At 40.0% G+C, this 24,694-nt stretch overlaps 1 protein-coding gene and 1 long non-coding RNA gene across 9 annotated transcripts in view; one reads left to right on the top strand and one right to left on the bottom strand.

Moving 5' to 3' along the window:
• STK33 (serine/threonine kinase 33) overlaps positions 1–14,816 on the top strand; it is a 93,142-nt gene extending 78,326 nt beyond the window's left edge. For 7 of the 8 annotated variants that reach the window (XM_074955004.1, XM_074955003.1, XM_074955001.1 and 4 more), the window contains 3 exons: positions 11,060–11,305; positions 12,839–12,922; positions 14,166–14,816. In XM_074955004.1, the coding sequence (XP_074811105.1) occupies positions 11,060–11,305; positions 12,839–12,922; positions 14,166–14,333 (498 nt within the window). In that variant the 3' untranslated portion in view covers positions 14,334–14,816. The remainder of the gene's footprint in view (positions 1–11,059; positions 11,306–12,838; positions 12,923–14,165) is intronic. The other variant, XM_074955006.1, reaches the window with a different exon arrangement.
• Positions 1–18,018, bottom strand: part of LOC141988907 (uncharacterized) — a 34,602-nt gene extending 16,584 nt beyond the window's left edge. The window contains exon 1 of the long non-coding RNA XR_012639865.1: positions 17,387–18,018. This is a non-coding gene — a long non-coding RNA (uncharacterized LOC141988907). The remainder of the gene's footprint in view (positions 1–17,386) is intronic.
• Between the last annotated feature and the right edge of the window lie 6,676 nt (positions 18,019–24,694).

Here is a 24,694-nt window from a genome sequence, read left to right as displayed (position 1 = left end):
CTTCCAGCCATGGATGCTGTATCACCTCTGTCCTTTCCAATAAATAAACAGACATAGCCTCCTATTTGGGTCTGATCCAGTTCCCACTGAAGTCAATAGGAGTATATCCACTGACTCCATTGGGCTTTGGATAAGGCCCTTAATCTCTTACCAGGGCCTGAGACTGCGTTTCTTACCCAAGCAAATTTATGTTGACTTCAAAGGGTGTTTCATCTCCATAAGGAAGTACAGAATCGGGTCCTAGCTGATTAAATCTCACAACATTCCTGTAAAGTTGGTCAATATAATTATACCTGTTTTTTTAGAGCGGCAAATTGAGCCACAGAGAAATAGTGACTGTCCCTAGACAAGTGAGTTATAGAGCCAGGAAGAAAATCTAGGAGTTCCAAACCCATTCTCTAAGTTCTGTAATCACTGCACTATGGTATATAACATCTAAACGATGAGACTATTAAACACTCAGGTGGTTATCAAAACACATGCACCCCATTATGCAGCTAATTGGAAGGTCAGGCAGAGGGGATGGAGATGGGGGAATAGCAACAAAATAGTAGTGGTAGCCATCCTTAATTGCTCTTGCAGCTGGGCTCAATGCTAAGAGGACACAGAGGCACCTGCGGCTCATCAAGAATCATTGGCTCTGTAGGGGAGCTAGAACGCCTCTATACGTCACTCAGAATGAGCTGCCAGTTTCTCATCACTCCTTCAGCCCCAACAGAGCCACTCCAGCAGCAATAATATGGCCCTGCTCCAGCTGAGCAGGGAGATCTCAGAGGAGACAATCAACCACTGTCGTGTGAATTCTTGAGGCAGGGCCACAGCTGACCCTGGCACTCTCTCAGTGGCTTGTGAAGTGTGATGACACCTATATTAATTCTGCCTTGACGTACCAAGAGAACCTCCCTGTTCTGTGCATCAGTAAACTGTGGATCTGGAAATCTGCTTTAATTTTTGGTTTGTGGCTTACCAAACTGTACATTGGTGGAGTTCTAGTGTAAATCATATATAAGAGCTACAAAATTTAAACAGAACATTCCCCTAATTCATAATAAACCTTTCCTTCTTTTCATACTATACATTTCTCAAACACTAGACTTAATTTACTGTGTTATTTCATTTAAAAAGTAAGTAGGAGAATAGTTTTTCTCAGATCTAGCTATGCATTTTTCACTGAGCCCCATGTAAATTATTTTTATAATTACTGGTAGTAATTATGTGTCCAACACCTGCAAATTTTAGTTTCAGCACAGGACAATAACCCAGATTCTCTGTCAAGTTTGGATTTTTATAGATAATGGGATGGATTTTTAGCCCAAGATCATATTGGCTTCTGCTATCACAGACCCTGAGAGCAACCCCCCACCTGCAGGAAGTCCATTGGTGAGGGGAGTGTAGTTACAGAAGGCATCTACAACCACTCCTCTGTCAAGGACGAGTGTACTGAAAAGTGGGAACCAGGGGATGTGCTGATTTAACAGAACCCCAGGTACAAGGTTCCAAGCATAATGTAAAGCTGTTCCTTCATGACAAAACTCTCTGGAGCCAGTAGTACTGCAGACAGCAATCTCTCTCCTACCACCACTCTTATAAATTAAGTGTGGGAACGCATAACTGACCTCTAAGAAAATACCCATTTTAACTGACTCTGTTTAAAAAATGGGTGCACTTATCATGGCTGTTTCCTTAAATGTAGATGGGACTTCTGTTGAATATATGCATATCTCTGTTCAGACCTGAGTCCTGCAACTGTTTTTTATTAGTAAACTGTTTTATTTAATTTTCCCCCAAACATTTGTTTTCTTGTATACTAGGCTCTGATATTGTGGCATTCGAAGAGGAGTAGTTAAATGTTTTTCAGTTTCCAATAAGAAACTCGCTAGATTTGCTAAGGAGTGTAGAGTGAGGAAGTGAGGACTTTCAGTGATAAGTGATACTACTTCTGTGTTGTCTTCAGTGTTCCTTAAGATATCTGAGGGATCTGTAGCTCCTGTTTAACTTCAGTGGGAGTTGTAGGTGCCCAGTACTGAAAATCAGGCCACTAATTTCTACTTCATGCTTGTGCTTTGATAGCATTTTTGAAGTGTCCAGATGGGTAACATGAAAGTGCAATATCATGTAGAGATTTGTAGTGCATAAAAAAATAAAAAATTAACCCCTCGGTGCCAAGTGACACATGAGTTCCTGCATAAGAGTTAATGCATTTGGCATTACAATTTCCCACCAGGAAATCTCAACCACCTGTACCCAAAAGTTATACAGTCACAAGTCATCCTGCATAACAAAAAATGACATGTCAAAGATAAATGTGGAAAAATAATAAACAAAATTCATTGTAGAATTACATTGCAGTTACAGTTAAATCAACAAACCTCAAGACCAATTTTAGTTAGTAATTACCACAGAGGTTTATCTGTTGTCTGTTTCAGACGCTATGTAGTTTGGCTGTGGGCTGTGCAAAGGATTGCTGATTAATTATTTACAAATACTTATTAATACAATTTTATTTCTAGTTTTGATTATTTTTGATATACACCATTTTGCTGCTTTTCCCAACCCTTTTCACTTTCCCCTTTCATCATCTGAAAAAATAGGCAAAAAAGAGTCCAGAAAAGAGGAATCTTGTTAAGGTCATATGAAGGCGAATAATTGTACGGCTTGTGTTTAAAGGATCTGCTGGTACATTATATTTTGAACATCATCGATATAATTCTCTTCACGAATTTTTAGAACCAATATAGTTTATTATTTTGTGCGTAGTTTAGTGCAATCCTATAATTTCCTATCAACTGTTCAACTTTGATATTTGCACACAACGTATATTCCATTTCCTTTCTATCTAGCACTGTATATTTTAAGCTAGAAGGTACATCATCTCTTTTTTGCTTCACTGCCCACTGTGAGAATGTCTGAGGTGTTTTCTCAGCACTGAGACTGGCAGAGGGTGCTGTTTCCTTTCAGACAAGGGGTTTGGATTTCCCCCTGCTATTAATGTTTTTTTTTCTTGGTTCAGTCTGTGAGCACTGTTGAAGGTGAACTCTTCCACAGGGTGGATGTTTTATCATTTTCTGGTGCGGTGATACAATTTCTCTTTGGTGAAGTTACCAGTATATGATCTTGCTTGACGTGGAACCTGGAGGCACAGCATTTTTCTGAGTATAAACTTCCACACGCAGAATGAGATTTTTCATTTCTTTTGGCTACAAACTTCTCAAAATCAACCTTCAGTAAAACAAACCTCTACTATTTAATTTATGGCCCAAATTCAGCAGAACATTTAAGCATATGCTTAAACCCATCCCTATTCTGCAGATTACATAAAGGTGTGCTTCACTCCCATTTAAGCCCAGGGCATTTAAAAATGTTCCTAAAGGTATACGATGCCTTAAAGCCCAGATTTTAAAATGTATTTAGGCATTGCCTCAGAAAGGTCGTAACTGATTCACTCGTACAACATTCCTGTAAAGTAGATCGGTATTATTTATATCTATTATATAGATGGGCAAATTGAGCCACAGAGAAATTGTGGCTTTCCCAAGGCAATTAATGCATTTAAGTGCCTTAGGAGCCTAATTCTGAGCTTCAAAAGTGATTTAGGAGCCTAAATCATATTGACATTCAACAAGACTTAGTCTCCAAAATCAGCTAGTTTTTGGAACACTGAGCAGAACAATACTAAAAGAGTATTTTAAATAGTTTAGGTACAAAAATAATCCTGGCAATGGTATTGGTCCATGGAAATGGTAGATTTATAAATAATAATACAGAAAATACAGAGTTGTTCAATAAATATTCCTGTTCTTTATTTTGGGAAAAACAGATGATATAGTCTCATCATACGGTGATAACACTTTTTCCATTCATAGAATCATAGAATATCAGGGTTGGAAGGGACCTCAGCAGGTCATCTAGTCCAACCCCCTGCTCAAAGCAGGACCAATCCCCAAACTAAATCATCCCAGCCAGGGCTCTGTCAAGCCTGACCTTAAAAACCTCTAAGGAAGGAGATTCCACCACCTCCCTAGGTAACCCATTCCCGTGCTTCACCACCCTCCTAGTGAAAAAGTTTTTCCTAATATCCAACCTAAACCTCCCGCACTGCAATTTGAGACCATTACTCCTCGTTCTGTCATCTGCCACCACTGAGAACAGTCTAGATCCATCCTCTTTGGAACCCCCTTGCAGGTAGTTGAAAGCAGCTATCAAATCCTCCCCTCATTCTCTTCTGCAGACTAAATAATCCCAGTTCCCTCAGCTTCTCCTCATAAATCACGTGCTCCAGCCCCCTAATAATTTTTGTTGCCCTTCGCTGGACTCTTTCCAATTTTTCCACATCCTTCTTGTAGTGTGGGGCCCAAAACTGGACACAGTACTCCAGATGAGGCCTCACCAATGCCAAATAGAGGGGAATGATCACGTCCCTCGATCTGCTGGCAAGGCCCCTACTTATACAGCCTAAAATGCCGTTCGCCTTCTTGGCAACAAGGGCACGCTGTTAACTCATATACAGCTTCTCGTCCATTGTAACCCCTGCAGAACTGCTGCCTAGCCGCTTCGTCCCTAGTCTGTAGCAGTGCATGGGATTCTTCCGTCCTAAGTGCAGGACTCTGCACTTGTCCTTGTTGAACCTCATCAGATTTCTTTTGGCCCAATCCTCTAATTTGTCTTGGTCCCTCTGTATCTTATCCCAACCTTCCAGCATATCTACCACTCCTCCCAGTTTAGTGTCACCTGCTCCATGATTTTTCCAGGGACTGAGGTGAGGCTGACTGGGCTGTAGTTCCCCGGATCCTCCTCCTTTCCTTTTTTAAAGATGGGCAATACATTGGCCTTTTTCCAGTCATCCGGGACCTCCCCCGATCGCCATGAGTTTTAAAAGATAATGGCCAATGGCTCTGCAATCACATCAACCAACTCCTTTAGCATCCTTGGATGCAGCGCATCCGGCCCCATGGACTTGTGCTTGTCTAGCTTTTCTAAATAGTCCTGAACCACTTCTTTCTCCACAGAGGGCTGGTCACCTCCTCCCCATACTGTGCTGCCCAGTGCAGTAGTCTGGGAGCTGACCTTGTTCGTGAAGACAGAGGCAAAAAAAGCATTGAGTACATTAGCTTTTTCCACATCTTCTGTCACTCGATTGCCTCCCTCATTCAGTAAGGGGCCCACACGTTCCTTGACTTTCTTCTTGTTGCTAACATACCTGAAGAAACCCTTCTTGTTACTCTTAACATCCCTTGCTAGCTGCAACTCCAAGTGTGATTTGGCCTTCCTGATTTCACTCCTGCATGCCTGAGCAATATTTTTATACTCCTCCCTGGTCATTTGTCCAATCTTCCACTTCTTGTAAGCTTCTTTTTTGTGTTTAAGATTGGCAAGGATTTCACTGTTAAGCCAAGCTGGTCACCTGCCATATTTACTGTTCTTTCTACACATTGGGATGGTTTGTTCCTGCAACCTCAATAAGGATTCCTTAAAATACAGCCAAATCTCCTGGACTTCTTTCCCCTTCATGTTATTCTCCCAGGGGATCCTGCCCATCAGTTCCCTGAGGGAGTCAAAGTCTGCTTTTCTGAAGTCCAGGGTCCGTATTCTGCTGTTCTCCTTTCTTCCTGGTGTCAGGATCCTGAACTCAACCATCTCATGGTCACTGCCTCCCAGGTTCTCATCCACTTTTGCTTCCCCTACTGATTCTTCCCAGTTTCTGAGCAGCAGGTCAAGAAGAGCTCTGCCCCTAGTTGGTTCCTCCAGCACTTGCACCAGGAAGTTGTCCCCTACACTTTCCAAAAACATCCTGGATTGTCTGTGCATCCACTAGTATCTCTGGAGAATGTTAAATGGAAGCTACTAAAGCCAGATCTTTTTAAATCAGCAGGTCCAGACTCTTGCATTCAAGAGTTTTAAAAGAGCTAGCTGAGGAGCTCACAAGATCATTAATGTTGATTTTCTATAAATCTTGGAGTACTGGAGAAGTTCCAGAAGACTGTAAAAAAGTTAATGGTGTGCCAATTTTTAAAAAGGGTAAATAGGATGACCAGGGTAATTATAGGCCTGTCAGCCTGGTATTGATCCCAAGCAAAATAATGGAGTGATTTATATGGGACTCAATTACTAAAGAATTAAAGAAAGGTAATGTAATTAATGTCAAAAGAAAAGGAGTACTTGTGGCACCTTAGAGACTAAGCAATTTATTTGAGCATAAGCTTTCGTGAGCTACAGCTCACTTCATCGGATGCATACTGTGGAAAGTGTAGAAGATCTTTTTATACACACAAAGCATGAAAAAATACCTCCCCCCACCCCACTCTCCTGCTGGTAATAGCTTATCTAAAGTGATCACTCTCCTTACAATGTGTATGATAATCAAGGTGGGCCATTTCCAGCACAAATCCAGGGTTTAACAAGAACGTCTGGGGGGGGGGTAGGAAAAAACAAAGGGAAATAGGTTACCTTGCATAATGACTTAGCCACTCCCAGGCTCTATTCAAGCCTAAGTTAATTGTATCCAATTTGCAAATGAATTCCAATTCAGCAGTTTCTTGCTGGAGTCTGGATTTGAAGTTTTTTTGTTGTAATGTTGCAACTTTCATGTCTTTAATCACATGACCAGAGAGATTGAAGTGTTCTCCGACTGGTTTATGAATGTTATAATTCTTGACATCTGATTTGTGTCCATTTATTCTTTTACGTAGAGACTGTCCAGTTTGACCAATGTACATGGCAGAGGGGCATTGCTGGCACATGATGGCATATATCACATTCAGTCTAGCAGAGAAAGATATAACATGAACCAATGGCTGGTAGTTGAAGCTGAACAAATTCAGACTTAACAGTGAGAGTAATTAACCAATGGGACAGTTTACCAAGGGTCCATCACTGGCAATTTTTAAATCAAGATTGAATATTATTCCCAAGGAATTATTTTGAGGCTATTTTATGGCCTGTATTATATAGGAGATCAGACCGGAGGCTCACAGTGGTCCCTTCTGGCCTTGGAATGCATGAATATATACCTTTAAAATTCCAGGCTAAGTGCTTAGCTAAATAGGGAAGGACTGTTGAATCAGAGCCTTACAGAGAAGTCACTCCCTTCATTAAATAACCAACGGGAAAAACATTAGTGTTTTATTGTCCTTAATCCTGTCTTCCTCCACACATGTCACAGCTGCAGACCACCCTGAACACATTTGGAACCTGTGTGCTTCTGCACAGGAAACAGGATGTGGAGGCACCACAGGAGGCAAAGCACAACTCTCCGTGGACTCTGTTCTGATGAAACGTGGACATGGTAGAGAGATGACCTAGAGCCACTGGAAAAATCCCCAGTGGGATGGGGATGGTAAATAGCTGAGGTTGGAAAGATGTAAAATGTATAACCCAAGTGGAAAGGCCACCTCTGAAGACATAGACAAAAAGGCACAAAGGCTTCCATAGCCAAGAAAGAAAGAACAATGTCTGCAATTAGAGCAGATATTAAAGTCCTAACAGAGTTTAAGATGATGAAAACAGACAACCATATCAAATTAACAGCAGTTCAGAAGGAGGTGACAAAATGCTGAGTTTTAAAAAAAACCCTCTTCCTATATATCAAATGGATGCTAGACAGAGGGACAGAGACCAATAATGAATTCATAATTAAAGAGAACTTAAAGAGAACACGACAAAAAGTGAATGTGGGAAAACTTAACTATAAAAACAGCTTAGCTAATGGGACAGATTACCAAAGGAGTTGGTGGAATTGCCATTATTACTGGTACTTAGTACTACACTTGAGCCGTCTCTATCAGGAATAATGATAATGACATTTTCAGTTCTGGAAGAATGCAAAGGAGTGATGTGACAGGGTAAAACATCCAGGAAAGGGATAAGGACTACCTGTCCGTCACATAGCCCAACCAGGTATTTAAGGAAAAGGTATGTCCTTTTTCTGGGGCCTGAGAGACACAAGGGGAAAGTCTCTGGAGACTACATCCTTCGTTGGTCAGGGAAATTGCTTTGTTTTAGTGTTACGAGTTTTGTGCTTGAACAATAAATTGTGCCCAGAGGCAGACACCTGCAATAGACTAAGGCATGGCACTAGTTCTTTCCTGGGATGGTGAGATAGCTCATCAGCTTACACAGAGACTAAATGACCCATCTGACAATCATTTTAACCCTATGACTTCTGTGATTCTATAGAGCATGCATTTGAAAATAATGATGAGGGTCAAAGCATTTAAAACAGAAATGGGAGTTGGTCTCTCACAGACATCTTTTATGCTACAACTGAGTTCAGAACTTGGTTTCCACATTTTTCCACTAGACGCAGAATCGTATATTTTATTAATAACACGTTTCAAGAAGAGAAGCAGTTGTACAATAATTTTTCCAGTTACTTTCGCTTCTGCTTTTATGAACTACGTTTGCTAGTTGATTTTATTGCTGTCCTTGCAAGTTTATCCCATGTTATTTATTTTATGTGTATATTGCATTTGCTGTGGGTGAGAAGCTCCTGTCTCTTTATGTTAACATATCTCTTATATATTGACAGATGTAGTCAGAGTTCTCTTAGCTAATCATTGTCTCTCACTTCACTCTGAATGGAAAATCATAAAAATGTGTGTTTTTGTCACATTAAGTATGTGCGAGGCAACATGCTTGCTCCCCCATGCCTAGTTATACAGTTATTCTGTTCTTTATTTAAAAAAAAAAAATGTTCCAAAGCTTCTTAACCCTAAAATTCCTCTGGGTGCACCACATTTATCAGTCTATTTAAAGTTTTTATCTGCCTCTGCCAACTTTCCTCGTGGTGTCAGTAGCATATTTGGACATGTTTAGACATCTTTTTCTTCAACTTACTACATCTCCACCCTGATTTGAAGACTCCACTGTTATTTCTATAATGTGACTCAAGACTGGCTCTTTCTCAACAGCTGACAGGATTTTGCCTGTGCTTGAGTGCTACCCTGGCAGTATACAGTTTGTTTCCTTATAAAGACTCAGTCATGACTTCCCCCATATTTTCATCCAAAGAAGTGCTGCCCTGTGTTAACTCCTAATGACTTGAAGTCTTATAGGAATGGAGGGAACTCAGCACTTCCAGCAGATACGTGGCACTTTTTATCATCAGAGGGTCAAAGCCTACATTCTGAATTATTGAGTTCCCTGCTGCCATTGCCTTTTCTTGTGCCCAGTTCTCTGGGCCCTATTGTGTGCAGAAGTGTATTTTTCAATGTTTTAATTGTTTTTTGGGGGAGTTTTTATTCTTTTTAAATCTCAGATTCACAGAATCAATTACCAGTAAAACTGAAAAGCATTTAGTGAAATTGTTAGTCCTGGTTATATCCGTGGCTCATTCTTTTTACTGTAACCCAGATTTTATCTCCCACTGTGGTTTCTGATCAACATATCCCTGCGTCCTCTTGAAAATTCTCACTGATGAACCTTTAATTTTCCTGAGTTTTCGTAGTGGGGTTGGCTTTTAAGATCAGCAGTCTTAAAAGTTGGCTTTTAAGATCAGCAGTTTTAAAAGTTGGCTTTTAAGATCAGCAGTCTAATGGTGCTCACTAAGCTGAAACTGTGTGTCTTTCTAGATATGTGCTGGGTGTCTTTATGGAGGAAATACCGCATCTTACATTATTCACAAATAACTGGACATCTCTTCATTTTGTGTCTTGAATCTTACTGAAGCATACACTCTTAAAACCTGAACAGAAAAAGCTGAAAAAGGAAGACAAAAGAAAATGAAACAATGTAAAGACAGCCAATTAGTAATCCACCACTCTCTTTACCCACAATTAGCAGCAGATGCTAGCCAATTAAACTCAACAGGTGTTCAAATGAGCCAACGCAGACAATTAACTTAAATGATTCCACTTTCTTAAAAATTGTCAGAATACAAACTCCCACTTCTCTTTATGTGCTAAATAATTATCTGGAGCTCTTTAAGGCCTAGATTTTTTTTTAAAGGCCTAAACTGAGCCTGATTTTATGGGTACAATTCAATGTACTTATATATTTAACTGCCTGATTGTGCCTGCAAATGAGGTAGTTAGTTTAGTGTCTGTGCCATCCATTTTGCCCACATTTAATTGCAGATTTAAGTAAATGAATCCATTCCTAGTTTACTCGGCACATGTGCCTTATTTCACATAAAAGAAATTCATTCCAGGCACTAACACTCAAGTATAAAAAGACAAAGTCTGAGTCAGAATTCTTAATTGACATATTGTGTCTAGCAATTAGATCGAGGACTTAAGAGTAAGGATTCATGTATTCTACTTCTTACTCTGCCATTGATTCACTATATGACTTTGGACAAATCACATGCTCTATGCCTCAGTTTACCTATCTCTTCAGAGGAGATAATTAAACTACACAACAACTCTGTATTTCCAATTAATGCTCGTAAAACTCTCTGAGATTCTCGATGATAGGTGGTATATGAACAGAGTATTATTTAGTATTAGAACTCCTTTCAAAAAACAGAAAAACAAATTTTACTCTTCAAAGCAAACCTGCCTTGCACACATCGTACATTTGAACTTCTTTACAAACTTTCAGAATCACAACACAGAGAGAGGGAATGTATGAATGAATGGTATAGGCTTTACAAAATTGCACAAGCAAGGTGAAGTGACGGTAAATAGAATAATTATTTAGGTTCCTATAGTCTCCTCTGCCTCCCTGAGCAGAGGGAACAAGAGCCTGGTGGATTTAAAAAAGGGCAGCACTGCTTCCACAGCACTGTTTCCTCCGACCCCCTAGAAGTTCTCCCACTCTTTATGGAGGTTCCATAGGATTTCAGACTGTACTGTTTGTTTCTGGTCCAAATATTTTGCTTGCATTGGGGTGGGGGAGGTTCAAACCATGCCCCTTTCTTGAGAAATCAGTGCCATAGTAGTTTTAAATAGGATACGTTCTGGCATTTATTTATTGTATTTGGGATCTCAGGTAGAAAGCAATACAAAAACACCTGTGTTTTCAGATATGGAGCTTACAGCAAATAGGCAAATTACTTTGGTGTTAAATTTTCTAATATTCTAATATCCAATAAGTGAAAAAAACCTCAATTGTTACCACGTAGGGTGAAACACATATTGTCCAGAGACCATTTAATGTCCTAGAGCTGATGAAGGAATGGAATAACAACCTGGACATTGGTGAAGTTTGCAATGTCGAAGAAGAACTGAACAGTTCATCTACTGCATTGAGTCAGGATAACATGATTGAAGAGCAGGAAAGTCCTGTTAGCAGCAATGGCAACTCAGAGGTTGGTGCAGAAACTGAAACCGAGAGTGGGAATAGCAAACCCTGGACACCCACAAAACAGGTATGTATGCAATACTCTGAACAAATAAAGCACTATATAAGTGCTAAATATTATTAGGGGTCAATAAATTGGTAAGGTAAGGAATGGTGAACATGACCTAGTGCCATAGAGGATAGCTGGAACCTAATGAAAGATTTATACATAGGGTACAGAATCTGAATAAATACAAGGATACAGGATGAGCTGTCAACTGTACAATTACCCTGTGAAGAGAAACAAAGCCAGATTGACTCAGAGTACTAATTCTTTAAGAATCTATTGCTCCTGTTTACTCCTTAAGCTGGTGTGTGTGCAGAAACTTAACAGAAAAGGAATAGGATATTAAGGAACTGATATTTAGGGCAGATGAGGAAGAATCTCTGATGGATACACCATTCTTTCCTTCCACATTCCTTCTGCATTCTGTAAGTAGGAGTCATGAGAAACCATCCTGGGGGAAGTGAAGGAAAAGGTAAACAATAGTTCACAAGCAACACATGTATAAGCCACTAGTGACATAGTGAAGCCCAAGGTATAATGCATATAATAAGCATTGCTTTGATTTCTCAGATGACTTGTTGCTTAAAATATTGAATTTTCATAGCAAGCAGCTGAATCCCTGGCCTGAAGAGACTAAAAGCCATAATGCAAATGCTGGTGGGTCTGCACTAGTTATGACTTCTCTGTCTCTTAGATTTATTGATCAAAATGCAGACTGTTCCTGTGCAGCACGTTGAAGTCTTCACTGTTATACAGGATGGTGCCTGCTCTGGAAAAGGTTCCACTTAGCAGAGAATCAGCCTTGGATATGGAGCTGCAATTCTGTGACTATATCAGAGCAGAATATTCTTGTTTGAATTAGAAGCTCCTCCACCCCCCTATATAACTGGACTTTGCATAGGTAGTTCCATAGGGATATGGGGAAGAAATTCTCTCCTCACTCAAACTGCAGAGCTGCTCCTCAGCTGCAACTGTAGCCTTGATGCTGTGGTAGCCCCTGCTGCAGTGGGGGAAGAGGGGTGGTGGCAATGCCTTGTGGATTTGAGTACACGCTTCTCAAAGTCACCATGTTCCTGCACACCAACTGCCGAGAGACACATACACAAGCTATGCAGAGCTGGGCTCCCCAAATGCTAACCCCCTCTTGTCCATACAGTGGAACTATTCCCAAGACCATTTGATCTGGGGTCTCCATTGGAGGAAGGAGCTGGATTTTGCCATTAGGGAAAGGTGTGCTTAACACACACGGAAGAACTGAGCTGTGTACGAAGTTCTCTGATGGTAGACTTGCAAGTAAAAAATGTATAAAAAGAGCCTCATAAATGGGTCTAACTTTTGTCAGTTAAATATTTAATCGATCCATCTGCCTCTCAAGAGCTAAGTTTGAGGCAATCCAGTATGTCTACACTACGATTAAGCAGTGTGTGGCACCAGTCTCAGAGCCCAGGCTCCAGCCCAGGTCTTTTATCATAGTGTAGACATATTGTAGGCCCTTTTCTAGCCGCCTAAGTATATTTGGTTTATTACTCCAACCACTTGATTCTTCTTTCTCAGGTCAATAAGAAAAAAAATAACACAAGTGCTTTAACAAATGGGACACTTAAAAAGAAGAGTGTAACCCCCAAGCTATCCATGGCTGTAAGTGTTCTCTCAGAAACACTTTTTCCAATTATCTTCAGTTTTATTTAGTTTTATGTTTTCTTTGCTGACATTTTATTTTCATACTTTTAGAATAAGAGAAAAAATAGTGTTTAACTAGAGACAGACGAGTTCTTATTCACTTTTTAAAATATTGTTTTGCAATAAGATTTACAGTTGATTTCTGTTATGAAACAAAAGTGCTTGAAGACGTAGCATCTCCCATGGAAAGTGGTAGTTTATGTGCCTCGCATCTTGGAAAATCAAGCCACTTGTTGTAGGTTCCTAGATATGGATTGCTAAAGAAGCACCCAATTTTTAAAATTTTTGTGGTAAATCCCATGTTATCTAAGTTAAAATTTCTTTGACTTAAAAGGATACAGCGCAAGTGAGTGAAGGATGAGATTTGTGCAGAAGAAAAAATTAGAATTTATAAAGATAAACATTAAGGGCTAGTTCCTCAGCTGGTGTAAATTGACATCATTCCATTTAAGTCATCAGCTGATTCATACTAGCTGAGACTCTGGCCCAAGAAGTGCTCTTACAATAGTTAACTGCACTTTGTCAGGAAGTAAAAAAATGAAATGATTGAGATTTATGGGATGGCTGTTGACTGCTTTATCAGTTTAGCAGTTTTTTTTTAAAATCAGTCCTAGCAAGATGAGAAACCTGGATATTAGAGAATAAGACTTGGTGAACTAAAGAATACTGGTACGCTCCTGCATTGGCCAAGTTTTAATCAAGATGCAGAACAGAAAAAATAGTCCTAATTACACATTTATAAAGGATAAAGATAAGAGCTTGAAAATGTATTTGGATTGTTATGATAATTGAATAACAATAATAGTGATTATTATATTCCTTAAAATCATAAATCTTGGTACAGAAGTCTGGCTAGTGAAGACTAATATCAGATAATTATAGTTGGATGTAAGTAGTCCTAAACAGGTATTAAGAATGTAGTCTTGTCCCCAAAGCATGGGATTTTAGATTAGTGGAATGAAAGCTGTGTAAGTATACCGCAGAAGAAGATAAGAGTTGCATTTTTCATAAATCAGCTTCTCTTGCACTTTATAATGTCCTTTACTGTCTTTAAATACTTTTTTATTTTACATTGCTGTAGGATAATACTGGCATGGTACCACTACATAGCTCATCTGCTTTTTGTACTATGATGTCTAACATTATTTTGTTCCCTCATATTTAAAAACACACATATATTAAACTTCTTTTTTAATTATAGTTCCCAGCAGGTAGGTCAGTATCTCCAGTGTCAAATTCAAGGCGAAATCAAGAGAGTCAAGAGAGGAAGGGGGAGACAGAAAAGTCCTCTGTGTCTTCAAGCCAGGGATCGGGAAATAAAAACATACAAAAACCCACTACCACACTTAAAACCAAAAAGAAATCATAGGGGTTCCATCAACTTTGAACAACATAGAAATGGGGCAACTTACTTCTGCCAAAATGAGGACACTGCATAAAAACGGACAAGTACATCCTGAACTGTTAACCTTTTTGCTTTCCTGAGCCCTGTAATAAGCAGAAAGCTCTGGCTTTCCTCTAACACTGAAGAAGATTCCAAAGCAGTGTGAACTCCTAACCTGTAAGAGGACATCCACTGATAGTATTGTTGTCAGACTGCAGATTATCAAATTGTCTAAATATGTATGTAACTTATTTGTTCTACACTAGCAGGCGCTGTGCATGTGAGTAGCTCACTAATTTGAATCCACTTGCTATGTTTTACTTAGATTCATTAGTTTTGTCACAAACATTTATGGGGGAAAAAATGAGAGGCCAGAATCTGTAATGGGGGGTTCCTAATAACAGCATGCCCTTTGCACTATAAGAATTTTCTAGGAAATTGCTTATAAAGTTGCTCTAGGCATTATAACACAAATAGTTGGGTCAATGAAATTTGTTACTGCTATTTTAGGTCACTGTAGATTGCTTACAAAACTTATTTTAAACTTGATAAATGGGAGATGTATTTTTGAAGCATGATCAAATTGCTGTGGTTCTTGCTGATAAACTTCTGATGTATTGATGAAATACTTAAATAAAAGCAGATGTTAGAATAATGGCCTTTACATGGTAATTTATCTTCCTGTTCAAAAGGACAGTGAAGTGTGCTGTTAAGCTAAGGCTTGTTGTGCATTTGTGTAAAATGAGAATGTATTCTATTGTTCAAAACTCAGGGCCCCTCTCTGAAGGTAAGTCTTACCTGTAAACCTTCTCATTGTTCCACTGGGGGAGCAAATTCTTGGTTAGTTAAAACTTTATATTACAAATTATTCAATCACTTATGCTCAGGACATTCACTGTGTATTGGGGACCAAATAGATTTTTCTCTTGTTCCCCACAAAAATACTTGAGTTTATTTTGTTCTTGTCAGAACCTAGATATCACACATTTTCACCTGTTTCTATTTGGGTCATAAATAATCCTATTAAATTCAAACAAATTGTGCAGGAATCTGGACATTTAAAAAAACATTTATGATAAATCCGTTAAAATCTCTGTTGAATCATTCAATATCAACACAATGAAAAACCACTCAAATTCTCTCTGAAGCTTATAGATAGATCCTGCATGTTTAAGTACCTATATATGGAGTGTTAATCTTCTAGTTGGTGTTTTTATCTTATGACATACAGTGAGTTCAAGGATGTAAATTCTCCAGACTATACTAAATTTGATAAGAGTATAAATTTCTATATTCATCTGATTTTAATTCTATCAGAATATCACTTTAACCAGGCAGTCCTTCCAGTATTTTTCCTATGCAGTCTTGGTTGTCTCAGCAAAGTCCTGTTCCACATACTGGATCTAACAGTCTCTCTGTTTTTATTTGAAGCGGACAAAGCCTCTTACAAAGTCCATCCGGATTTCTGAGTCTCATGACACCAACGTGTTAGTTCTTTAGGCCACAGTCTGACCTATCTCTTGTGGCTATTAACTCGCATTGCTCATTCTTTTCCTTTAGTGAGACAGTCACTTTAAGGACATGTCGGAACTCACTCTGTTAGAGCTGTGGCTGCATCATTAGCCAACCTCAGGTCAGTCCTACCTGATCACAGTGGTTGCATAGCTGCAAAATGAAGTTCTTTCACTGACTTGATACAGTGTCGAGGGTGCCTGCGTTCTGTGTTCAAATAAGCTCTTTTATAACATATATGGAATTTTTAGAAGCCCAGCAGACATGCTGACAATCTGCCACTGCTGCTCTTTTGAACCATGGGAACCTGAAAATTTACTGCCCCACATCAAAGGAGTATACCATTTTTACAGTGCTGGTACTGTACAATAAGTAACATTTACCTTTAAAGTCAGGAGAATTATTTATTTCCCACTCTCCTGAGGAATTACATAGGTACCCAATTCTGTGGAGCTTAGTGATTCCTAGCCTTTTTGATCTGAACATGCCTGTTTGGCGGATCAGTGTGGGGCCCCCTCTACACAGGAGCTGCCTTGTCCTGGCATGCTGTGCTTTGTTGCAGTTGCCATATCTCATCTGTTTGTAGTCCATTCTCTGTCTTTTTCCTAGTGGTCTCTCGATCTTTTTCCAGCCTGTATATACAGTTCTGGTTTTCTTTTAAATTGTTATTGCTTCCTCTGTCCTCTAGTGTTCTTTCCCTGCTTCTTGTCCTTCCTTCGGTGGGAGGTAGTATTTGCCTTCCGTGGCGGTAGTGGAGACAGAATGGTATTGTCCCCCTGGTTGCAGAGCAGGTCGGGGCCGGCTTAAAAGCTGCATTACTGCTGCTGCTGTCTCGGCACCCCTTCTTATCCCACAAAGAGGAAGCTGGCACGTGTACAGTAGTGCTAGTGGAGGTAGGGTGACTAGACAGCAAGTGTGAAAAATTGGGACATGGCTTGCGGGGTAATAGGAAAAAGAAATATATAAGAAAAAGACCCAAAAATTGGGACTGTCCCTATAAAATCGGGACATCTGGTCACCCTAATGGAGGAGATCACTGGTACCTCCATGCACATAGCAAGCGGCACTTGCTGCAGGGATGCACCTGTTCCCCACCCCACCACCCTACAGGCTGGGGAATGCTGGTGCAGCTCCCTGAGCAGCACTTCTCACGTGTGTGCTAACAAATGATCAGGTTTGCGGTATGACTTTGGGGAGGGTTCATCCCACAGGCCTTGGAAAGATTGTTGTGAGTTTTGGCCTCCCCTTTCTCCCTGGCAGGCTTACTTGTTCATCACTGAGAAGTGATAGCCCCTGCCTCCTTGACACACTTGATAAAATTTCTAAGTTTACCTGTCAGATATTCTGGGTGAAATATAGCATCCAATTTGGTGTGCAGGGATTGGCAAGGGCTTATGACTCTACCCTTGTTAGGATCCCAAAGGTTGGAGAAGCCTCCATTAAATCAGTAATTGCTGGGGTTTGATCAGATAAACATATTCTTAAACTAAAAATACTCCTTACTGTAGCTCCATGCATTCTTTTACCTTGTTTCTTGCTTCTGTCTTTTCTTCATTCCTTTTCAGTGTCCACATTTTCCCTCAGTTGAATTCTTCCTTCTTTAAAGTTTTTTTTTCCTCAAGCCTCCCTTTCATTCCTTCTTTGATGTGGTCTTTCCTCCTTTTCCCGCTCTGTATCTTGAGTGCTTGTTGTCTTCGTCTCCCCAGCTCTTTCTGCATCACTGCTTACCCACTCCACTGAGCTCAATAGCTTGCAAAGGACTTTGCCCATTTCCCTTTTGTTTCCCCCTTTTCCCACTGTGCCTGTTTCTCCCCTCTGCTCCTACTCTCTGTTGCTTCCCATTCCATCCTACTTATATCCACTTAAGCAGCCTCCAGTACTGTGCTCTCTTCCTCTGCTCCCCCATCCTGGTATGTGTCTCTCTTCCTTACACCCCTTTTCCTAGTGCTTTTTATTCTTTCCCCTTACCAATTGCCTGTCACTGTGTCATCAAGATGAAAGATGAGTCAATGGTAACATTCAGATCAACATATTATGTGTCTTTCTCAGGCTTACACCTCAGCCTTTCCTGCTGCTCCTAACTTTCGCGCTGCATCTGCGTTGACATTTTCCTTCCAATTTGCTGCAAGTGATAGCAAAGCTGCGGGAGTTGATGCAAGCTGTCTATCAGCATTTTAACCACGAGTCTCGTCTAACCCAATGCAGAGCAGGGCTAAATGACATAGTAGTTTAAATGTTGGTGGCTGCTGGCAGTTTGTCTACACTAGTGCTCCCACTGTTTCTACCACCAATGGAACTGCACCAGCGGGAAATTTGAAATACTAATGTAGATAAGGCTTTAATCAACAGTAACCTGATCCTTTAAAAATGCAACACCACTTCATTTATTTCTCATTCCACACATACAATTTTAATAGGTACAATCACCCTTAAGAATGTTTCAAATATTAATATTATGTACAATTACAAAGCAGAACCCTTTTTCTGTATGAAATGATCAGCGTCTTTGAACTGAGCACGTAGTTTGCTCTGTGAACATCAGGTTTACTATAAATCAGAAACTTACTCGTTGCCGTGTTAGACCGAATTAAGTGCAGAGCAATGTCAGGCTTTTTTGTTTTATTTTTCTCAGAAGAGGCTGACTGGTGTATTTTTGCCACCCCTTCAGGTGTATAAAGTTTGCAAGCAAAATGTTTGTTTAAAAATAGGTGAGGCACATGAGGGAGCCAAAACAGATGACCTGTTGATTTCAGGACACCCAAAGAGAATAATTTTCCTTACAGAATGGTTGCATTATTGCACTTGTCATATTTTTCCCCATTGTCTTACTAGCAAGAGTTCACTGGGTTTTTTTATGTTGTAACACTTGAGTGCTTGGTAAATCTGCCCCTCTGAAAAACTGTGTTGTGAAATTCTATACTTGTTTTCAGGAATATTACACTTTTTGTGAGCAGCAACAAAATATATTTGAAAACATTTAACATTGTTTTTTACCCCACAAGGTTCACCTGAGAGAGAGGAAGTGACATTAGAAGTCTCATACAGTAAATGGATTTCACAGCCCATGAATAAAAAGACAAAAAGTATCTTCCTTTTCAGATTTGAACTGTAAAGCCAATGGGTGCATATACTGTTGACATGGCAGCATGCACTGGTAGAGTGATGTTTTATAAGAAAAGTGTCATAATTTCAATTTCGGGTCAGACAAGATTTAAGAATCACTGTAATGTTTTATTTTCCTTCATTTCCATCAGAGTGTTAGCTCTTGCTGTGTGTTGGTGAATATGTATCCAGAGGATGGTATGTAGGAATCCTTTTCCTTTTCTACTACAATCCCTTAGTATTCACTTTCTAACAGTAGCCCTTTACACTGAATATCCTTTTAAACAGACCAAGAACAGTTACATAGCTTTTTTTCCTGATTGTATGGACAGTATCTTGTATGTAAGTATTTAAGGGAATGCGAAGCATTTCCTCACTGGTCTTGAAGGAGATTAAAAGTACAAGATGGTTTGTTTCCTTTCCTTTTTGAAACAACCAATCCCATTTCTCCAGTGACACCTTTTGTGGAACTTCTTTGTACTCTTTCCCTATGTTACTTTCTGCCTCAGGGTTTGTGTGCGAGTGTGTGTGTTTTTGTGTGTGTGTGCGCATGCATTTAAAATTTGCTGTTTGGTAACCCCTTGCAATGGGTTACTCTAACTCATCACATTCAGATGGTTTAACAAAGGATCAGTTAACTACTCTCCACGTGTCTGGATTTTAAATTTGGTCCATACTTAAGCATAACCCTAACTCTGATTCTAGGAACACGTTACCTGAGGTAATGCTCAGGCTTATTTAAAAAGAGTACAGGTGTTAGGCATCATTTGTACCTACATGCTGGCATTATATATTATATGAGTGTCTGATTATTTTTGCCTACCTGCTTCATGTCCATTGGATAAAAAATGTCAGTTACAACAGGTTCAAGGATCCATCTGTTTCCTGTCTTTCTCATCTATCTGCATTAAACAGTTTTTAGACTATAAAATGGCCTACCATCTCTCTCTCTCTGTCTCTCTCTGACGGTTAAATGCGAAAAATGATCAGTTTCCGCCAGTTTGATGGAGTACCAGCGGTAGATTACAGTGGGATCCTTGGATTCTGAACACCATGGTCAGAGATGCTGTGGACAAAGCAATAAGTCTAGGGCCAAGCTGTAGGTTGAGATTTAATAGGAATCTGAATGCTGCTTGCTAGGGGGATCTGACCTGCCTTGCTTAAGAGGAAGCTCAGGTAGTAAGGGGTGGCTGGAAGGAAGTCTGTCTAGGAAGTAGGACTGGGGTGTAAATCTGAATGACCGGTAGAGGAAGGAGGAGGGTGGGAACTAGAAGGAAGACACTGCTGGTGAGCCTAAAATGTTGATGAATACAGGCACTGGTTAGCCTTATTCCACCCTTGTGCAGCAGTATGCTATTAATTGACCAAAAGAGCCCAGGCAGGATGATTCTGTAATCTAGATGCCAGAAATCTGATCATCCCAGGAGAGTAACACACAACTCCTATTGATTTGGCTAGGATTTGCACATGCACATCTTCTGGGATGATCTGACCTTAGGAACATTCTTATCCATATTAAGGAACAGGATGGGAGTTACACTTTTAGTTACACTTAAAATAGTGTAGATGGGGGATGCACTGCATGGGTGAGTAGAGTACATGTAGAGTACATACCCAGCAGGTTCAGGTGTGTCTTTACTCACCTAAGCACATCGACACTGCTATTTATACCTGTGCTGGGCGGGGGCATGTCGTCTATGTACTCTACACATTGCTGAAAAGAGTGTGCATTGGAGACGTACCTTAAGTGTCTAGCCTATTTCCCCCTCCACATATGTAGGAGGGAGCTGGAAAATTCCAGTTTTCATAATGGCTTGAATGCTAAGATCTGGCTACCTCACATCTCTCATCATTGTTCACTTATCTACACCAAGTATGATTTCTGAACCAGAACAATGAATTAATTTACCTTTCTACCACAATCAAAACAAATGTCTATTAGGAAGCCCGATGTATGATTTAAAATTACTTTGAACCAATATTCTTGGCTGGTATAATTTGAATTTAATAATAGGAGTGAAGTTTAATTAAAAAGTATGCTAGAAGTGAATTTATCGTTCATGTTAATGCTATGTAATATAACAGTATAGCATAGCTTATCATGCATTTGTTTATAATCTGCCCAGAAAGCAGAAAAGCACTGTAAGCATCACTGTATCCATTTTTGGAGTCTGTTAATACAATAAAAGATTGCAATAAAAGTGACTCATTTTTCTTAAGTATCTGGTTTGCTAATTATCCAAAAAGATATATGGACAGGGTAGTCCATAGTACTAGAGTAGTCTAAATTAGAACCCTGTCTGCCAGAGAATGCACTAGGGAGTTATTGCAGCGTTCTCAGCATTAAAACTAAGAATTTTTTTGAAAAAGATTGTGCATTGCTGTGTACGATCAAAGAAAAGGAGAGGTGGTGTGAGTCAGAGAAGGCGGGAAAAACTCAGCAACACAACGGTTCCAGCTATTGCAAATGACTTCTGAGAAAAAAAGTCTCCACATAATTTATAATAAAGAGAAGTTATGTCAGAGACAAAAAGAACAGTCAGTTGCCCTTTCCCTGTTTACTTTTAGTGAATTTTAGTGCTCAAAAAAGGTGCCTGATTGACGGCTCTGAACCCTGATGTCCTTGGTTTATTTACAATAGGAAACAGCACAGGCAACTATAGTCCAAGCTTCCCTAGACTGTTCTGCTATTTATGCCCCTAACCAGACCTGTAGGGACCACCTCTAGCAGTAAAGTGGTACTTCAGTTTGCATGTCCTATTCAGTTGTTGGCACCTCTGCTGAGATTGCCAGCAAACAGTGGTGATGTGGACACTTTGGAGTTAGACTGAGAAACCAAGCTCATTTCACAAAGTCATTAGATAGTCATGAGTTTCAGCTGCTACCAATCTAGATTTGAATCTGTTATGTAAAGATGAGTGGATCCATTTTGTATTCCTGGTTCCTGGGGCCATTGCTCCCCCATCCTGTCAGTTGCTAGTGAGTCACAATGACCTAACTTATCAATAGGTTGTTTTTCCCTGACTTATGGCAACCAGTGACTGGAAGAAATTTGATCAGAAGAAAGAAGATTCAGGTGCCAAAAGGACCACGGTTGGGATTCTTCTCTTCTTAGTGGTGTGGGAGAAAGCATGCACAATAGGATGATGAAGATGGCTGATTTATTAGAAAGATTGTTGGTGTGGACAAGTTCAGTGGCAATTAGAAGGACTTGAATAAGCTTCTGCATAGAAAGGTAATGCTATAGAGGAATGCACATTAATGGACAGGCACAGAACAATGAAAAGAGAATACTCCATAGTGTCAACAGCTGTGTGTTACAGAAGGAGGGTGAAGTACCCCCCTCTGCTCTTCAGAGAAGCTTCACACCCTGTATTTAGTCTAAACTTGGCCCCTTCTTGGGGTTAATGGGTAGGTCAAATAAGAAAAACAAAACTTCAGCTTCAGCCTACTCTTCCTCCTTATGGCTGATCATTCCGAGGGTTTCCTTGCAGAGACCTCTGCTCATAGAGACTCTCACTTTCCTTGGAATGAGTCATCAGCATCTCCCTGTAGGGTTCCCACCCCGGTAACGGTGGGTCAGCAGAAGAACCCTTTTACAGGTTCTGTTGCAGATGAGTTGGCAGAGTGTTGGTGGGGGCAGGGAGGGAAAGACACTAGGGACACAGAATAAGGGTAGAGACACATGGCCTCCACATAGATGGCCTGGGCCTCCAACTGACCCTTAGAATCCACGCTGGGCTTGTGGTCTGTTCTTGTGTGTGTCCCTCCTCCGCCCCCTGAAATGACTGCAGTGAAAAAACTCAGGAAGGAAACATTACTGAGGTATCCTCTCCCGTATCTTGGAGAAGGGGGTGATAGGGCACACTGCTATTAATTGACTGATATATATTATTTGGTGCATATATGATTATAGTATTTTCCATATTTAAAATTCAGCCTGGGGCAGACCATAGTTGAACAGAAGAAAAGAACTGAACACGATGGCCTAACAGGACTTTTTCATGTCTAACATAGGTTATAATGAAATGCTTATAAGAAACATTAAACACTTTGGCCCAAATTCTGCCCTCCCATACGTCCACATGGGTTCCACAGATGTAACTGGGGGCAAAATTTAGACCTAATGTTGGCAGTCTTTACTGTACTATTTTTAGAGCTACTGATTTTCTGCTGTAACATTCAGGTTAAGGAATTGCATAGTGAAAGCAAATTTTTACATAGCAAAAAGGTGTTGATTTTTAAATCTCACTGTTGTATATGTTCAAGAAGTTAAGATATTTAGCACATAAGGCATCTATACATTTAAAATAATATCAAATTACTGAAATTCCAAATTTGACCTACCTTAAAAACATCCTAATGTGATCAGGAATGTCTTCTGGCTTCTAAATATTAAACAGGCCAGCATTCTCTGACTGAGAAATTAAAAAATAGCAAATTGCACATCATATCTTGCCATATGTGAGCTTCTCCCCTGGGCTCTGCTCTACAGCAGCGTTAATTGACTCACGCACACCTCCTCTCCTGAATTGTGGCCGTGTGAAATAATCAACAATGCTGATGAACAAAGAAGTATAAAAAACAAAGAGCCATGTTAATTTCAGCTCCATTAAAAACAAAATCAAGTTTTGGAAAATGGAAAAAAAAAAAAAAGCAATAGGTTAGGACATTTAATTTAATTAAGAAGTCAAACATATATAAATGGAACATCTTAAATTTTCAGAGGTGACTAGTGATTTTGGTTCTCTCAATTTTTCGGTGTCCAACTTGAGATGTATTAAGGAGGCCTGATTTTTCCAAGAGTGTCTGCTCAGAATTTTCTCAAAATCAGGGACTTTTAAGGTGTCTCAAACTGGGCACCCAAAATCATACATCACTTTAGAAAATGTAGACCATTGTATTTATGTATGTTTGACTCTCCTTAACCAGACATGGAATAGGATACACAAAGTTGGGAAATAGAGCTTCAAGCTGTGGAGAAAGACCATTTATTAATTTTATTGTGCAAGTTATTCATTTAATAAAATTCCATGTTATAATTATACTGGTTTAGTTCATAGTAAATATATAACAAAGTTAATAGGTTAACAATAGGTTAATGATCCTAATTTTTGACCCTTGCACTTATGTACTTATCTGTCCCGTAGACCTTAAAGAAATATTACATTAAATCTTCACACCCCTCCAAACCCACCATTCCAAGTGCAAGACACACATTAACTTTGTCTTCTCTAATGTTTAGGGTTCTACCAAATTCACAGTCTATTTTAGTCAATTTCACGGTCATAAGATTTTAAAAATTGTAAATTTCCTGATTTCAGCTATTTAAATCTGAAATTTCATTGTGTTGTAATTTTAGGGGTCCTGACCCCAAAGGAGTTGTGCGTAGGGGAGGTTGTCAGGGGGGTGGTACTGTTACCCTTCTGCATTGCTGCTGGTGGCAGCATTACCTTCAGAGCTGGGCCCTTCAGACTGCGGGGCCCTCAGTCGCAGACACCATTTTCCAGCCGCCCAGCTCTGAAGGCAGCAGCACAGACGTATGGGTGGCATAGTACGGTAGTGCCACCCTTACGTCGGCGCTGCCTTCAGAGCTGTGCTCCCGGCCAACAGCCGCTGCTCTCTGGGTGCCCAGCTCTGAAGGCAGAATGGAAGTAAGGGTGGCAATACCGTGACCCCCCCCCAAAATAACCTTGCGACCCCCCCCCTGCAACTGCCTTTTGGGTCATGAC

This window comes from Natator depressus, chromosome 6 (assembly GCF_965152275.1).
Source record: "Natator depressus isolate rNatDep1 chromosome 6, rNatDep2.hap1, whole genome shotgun sequence".
Taxonomy (NCBI): Eukaryota; Metazoa; Chordata; order Testudines; family Cheloniidae; genus Natator; species Natator depressus.
Note: the sequence above shows the minus strand (reverse complement) of the source record. Positions and strands in the feature narration are given on the sequence as shown.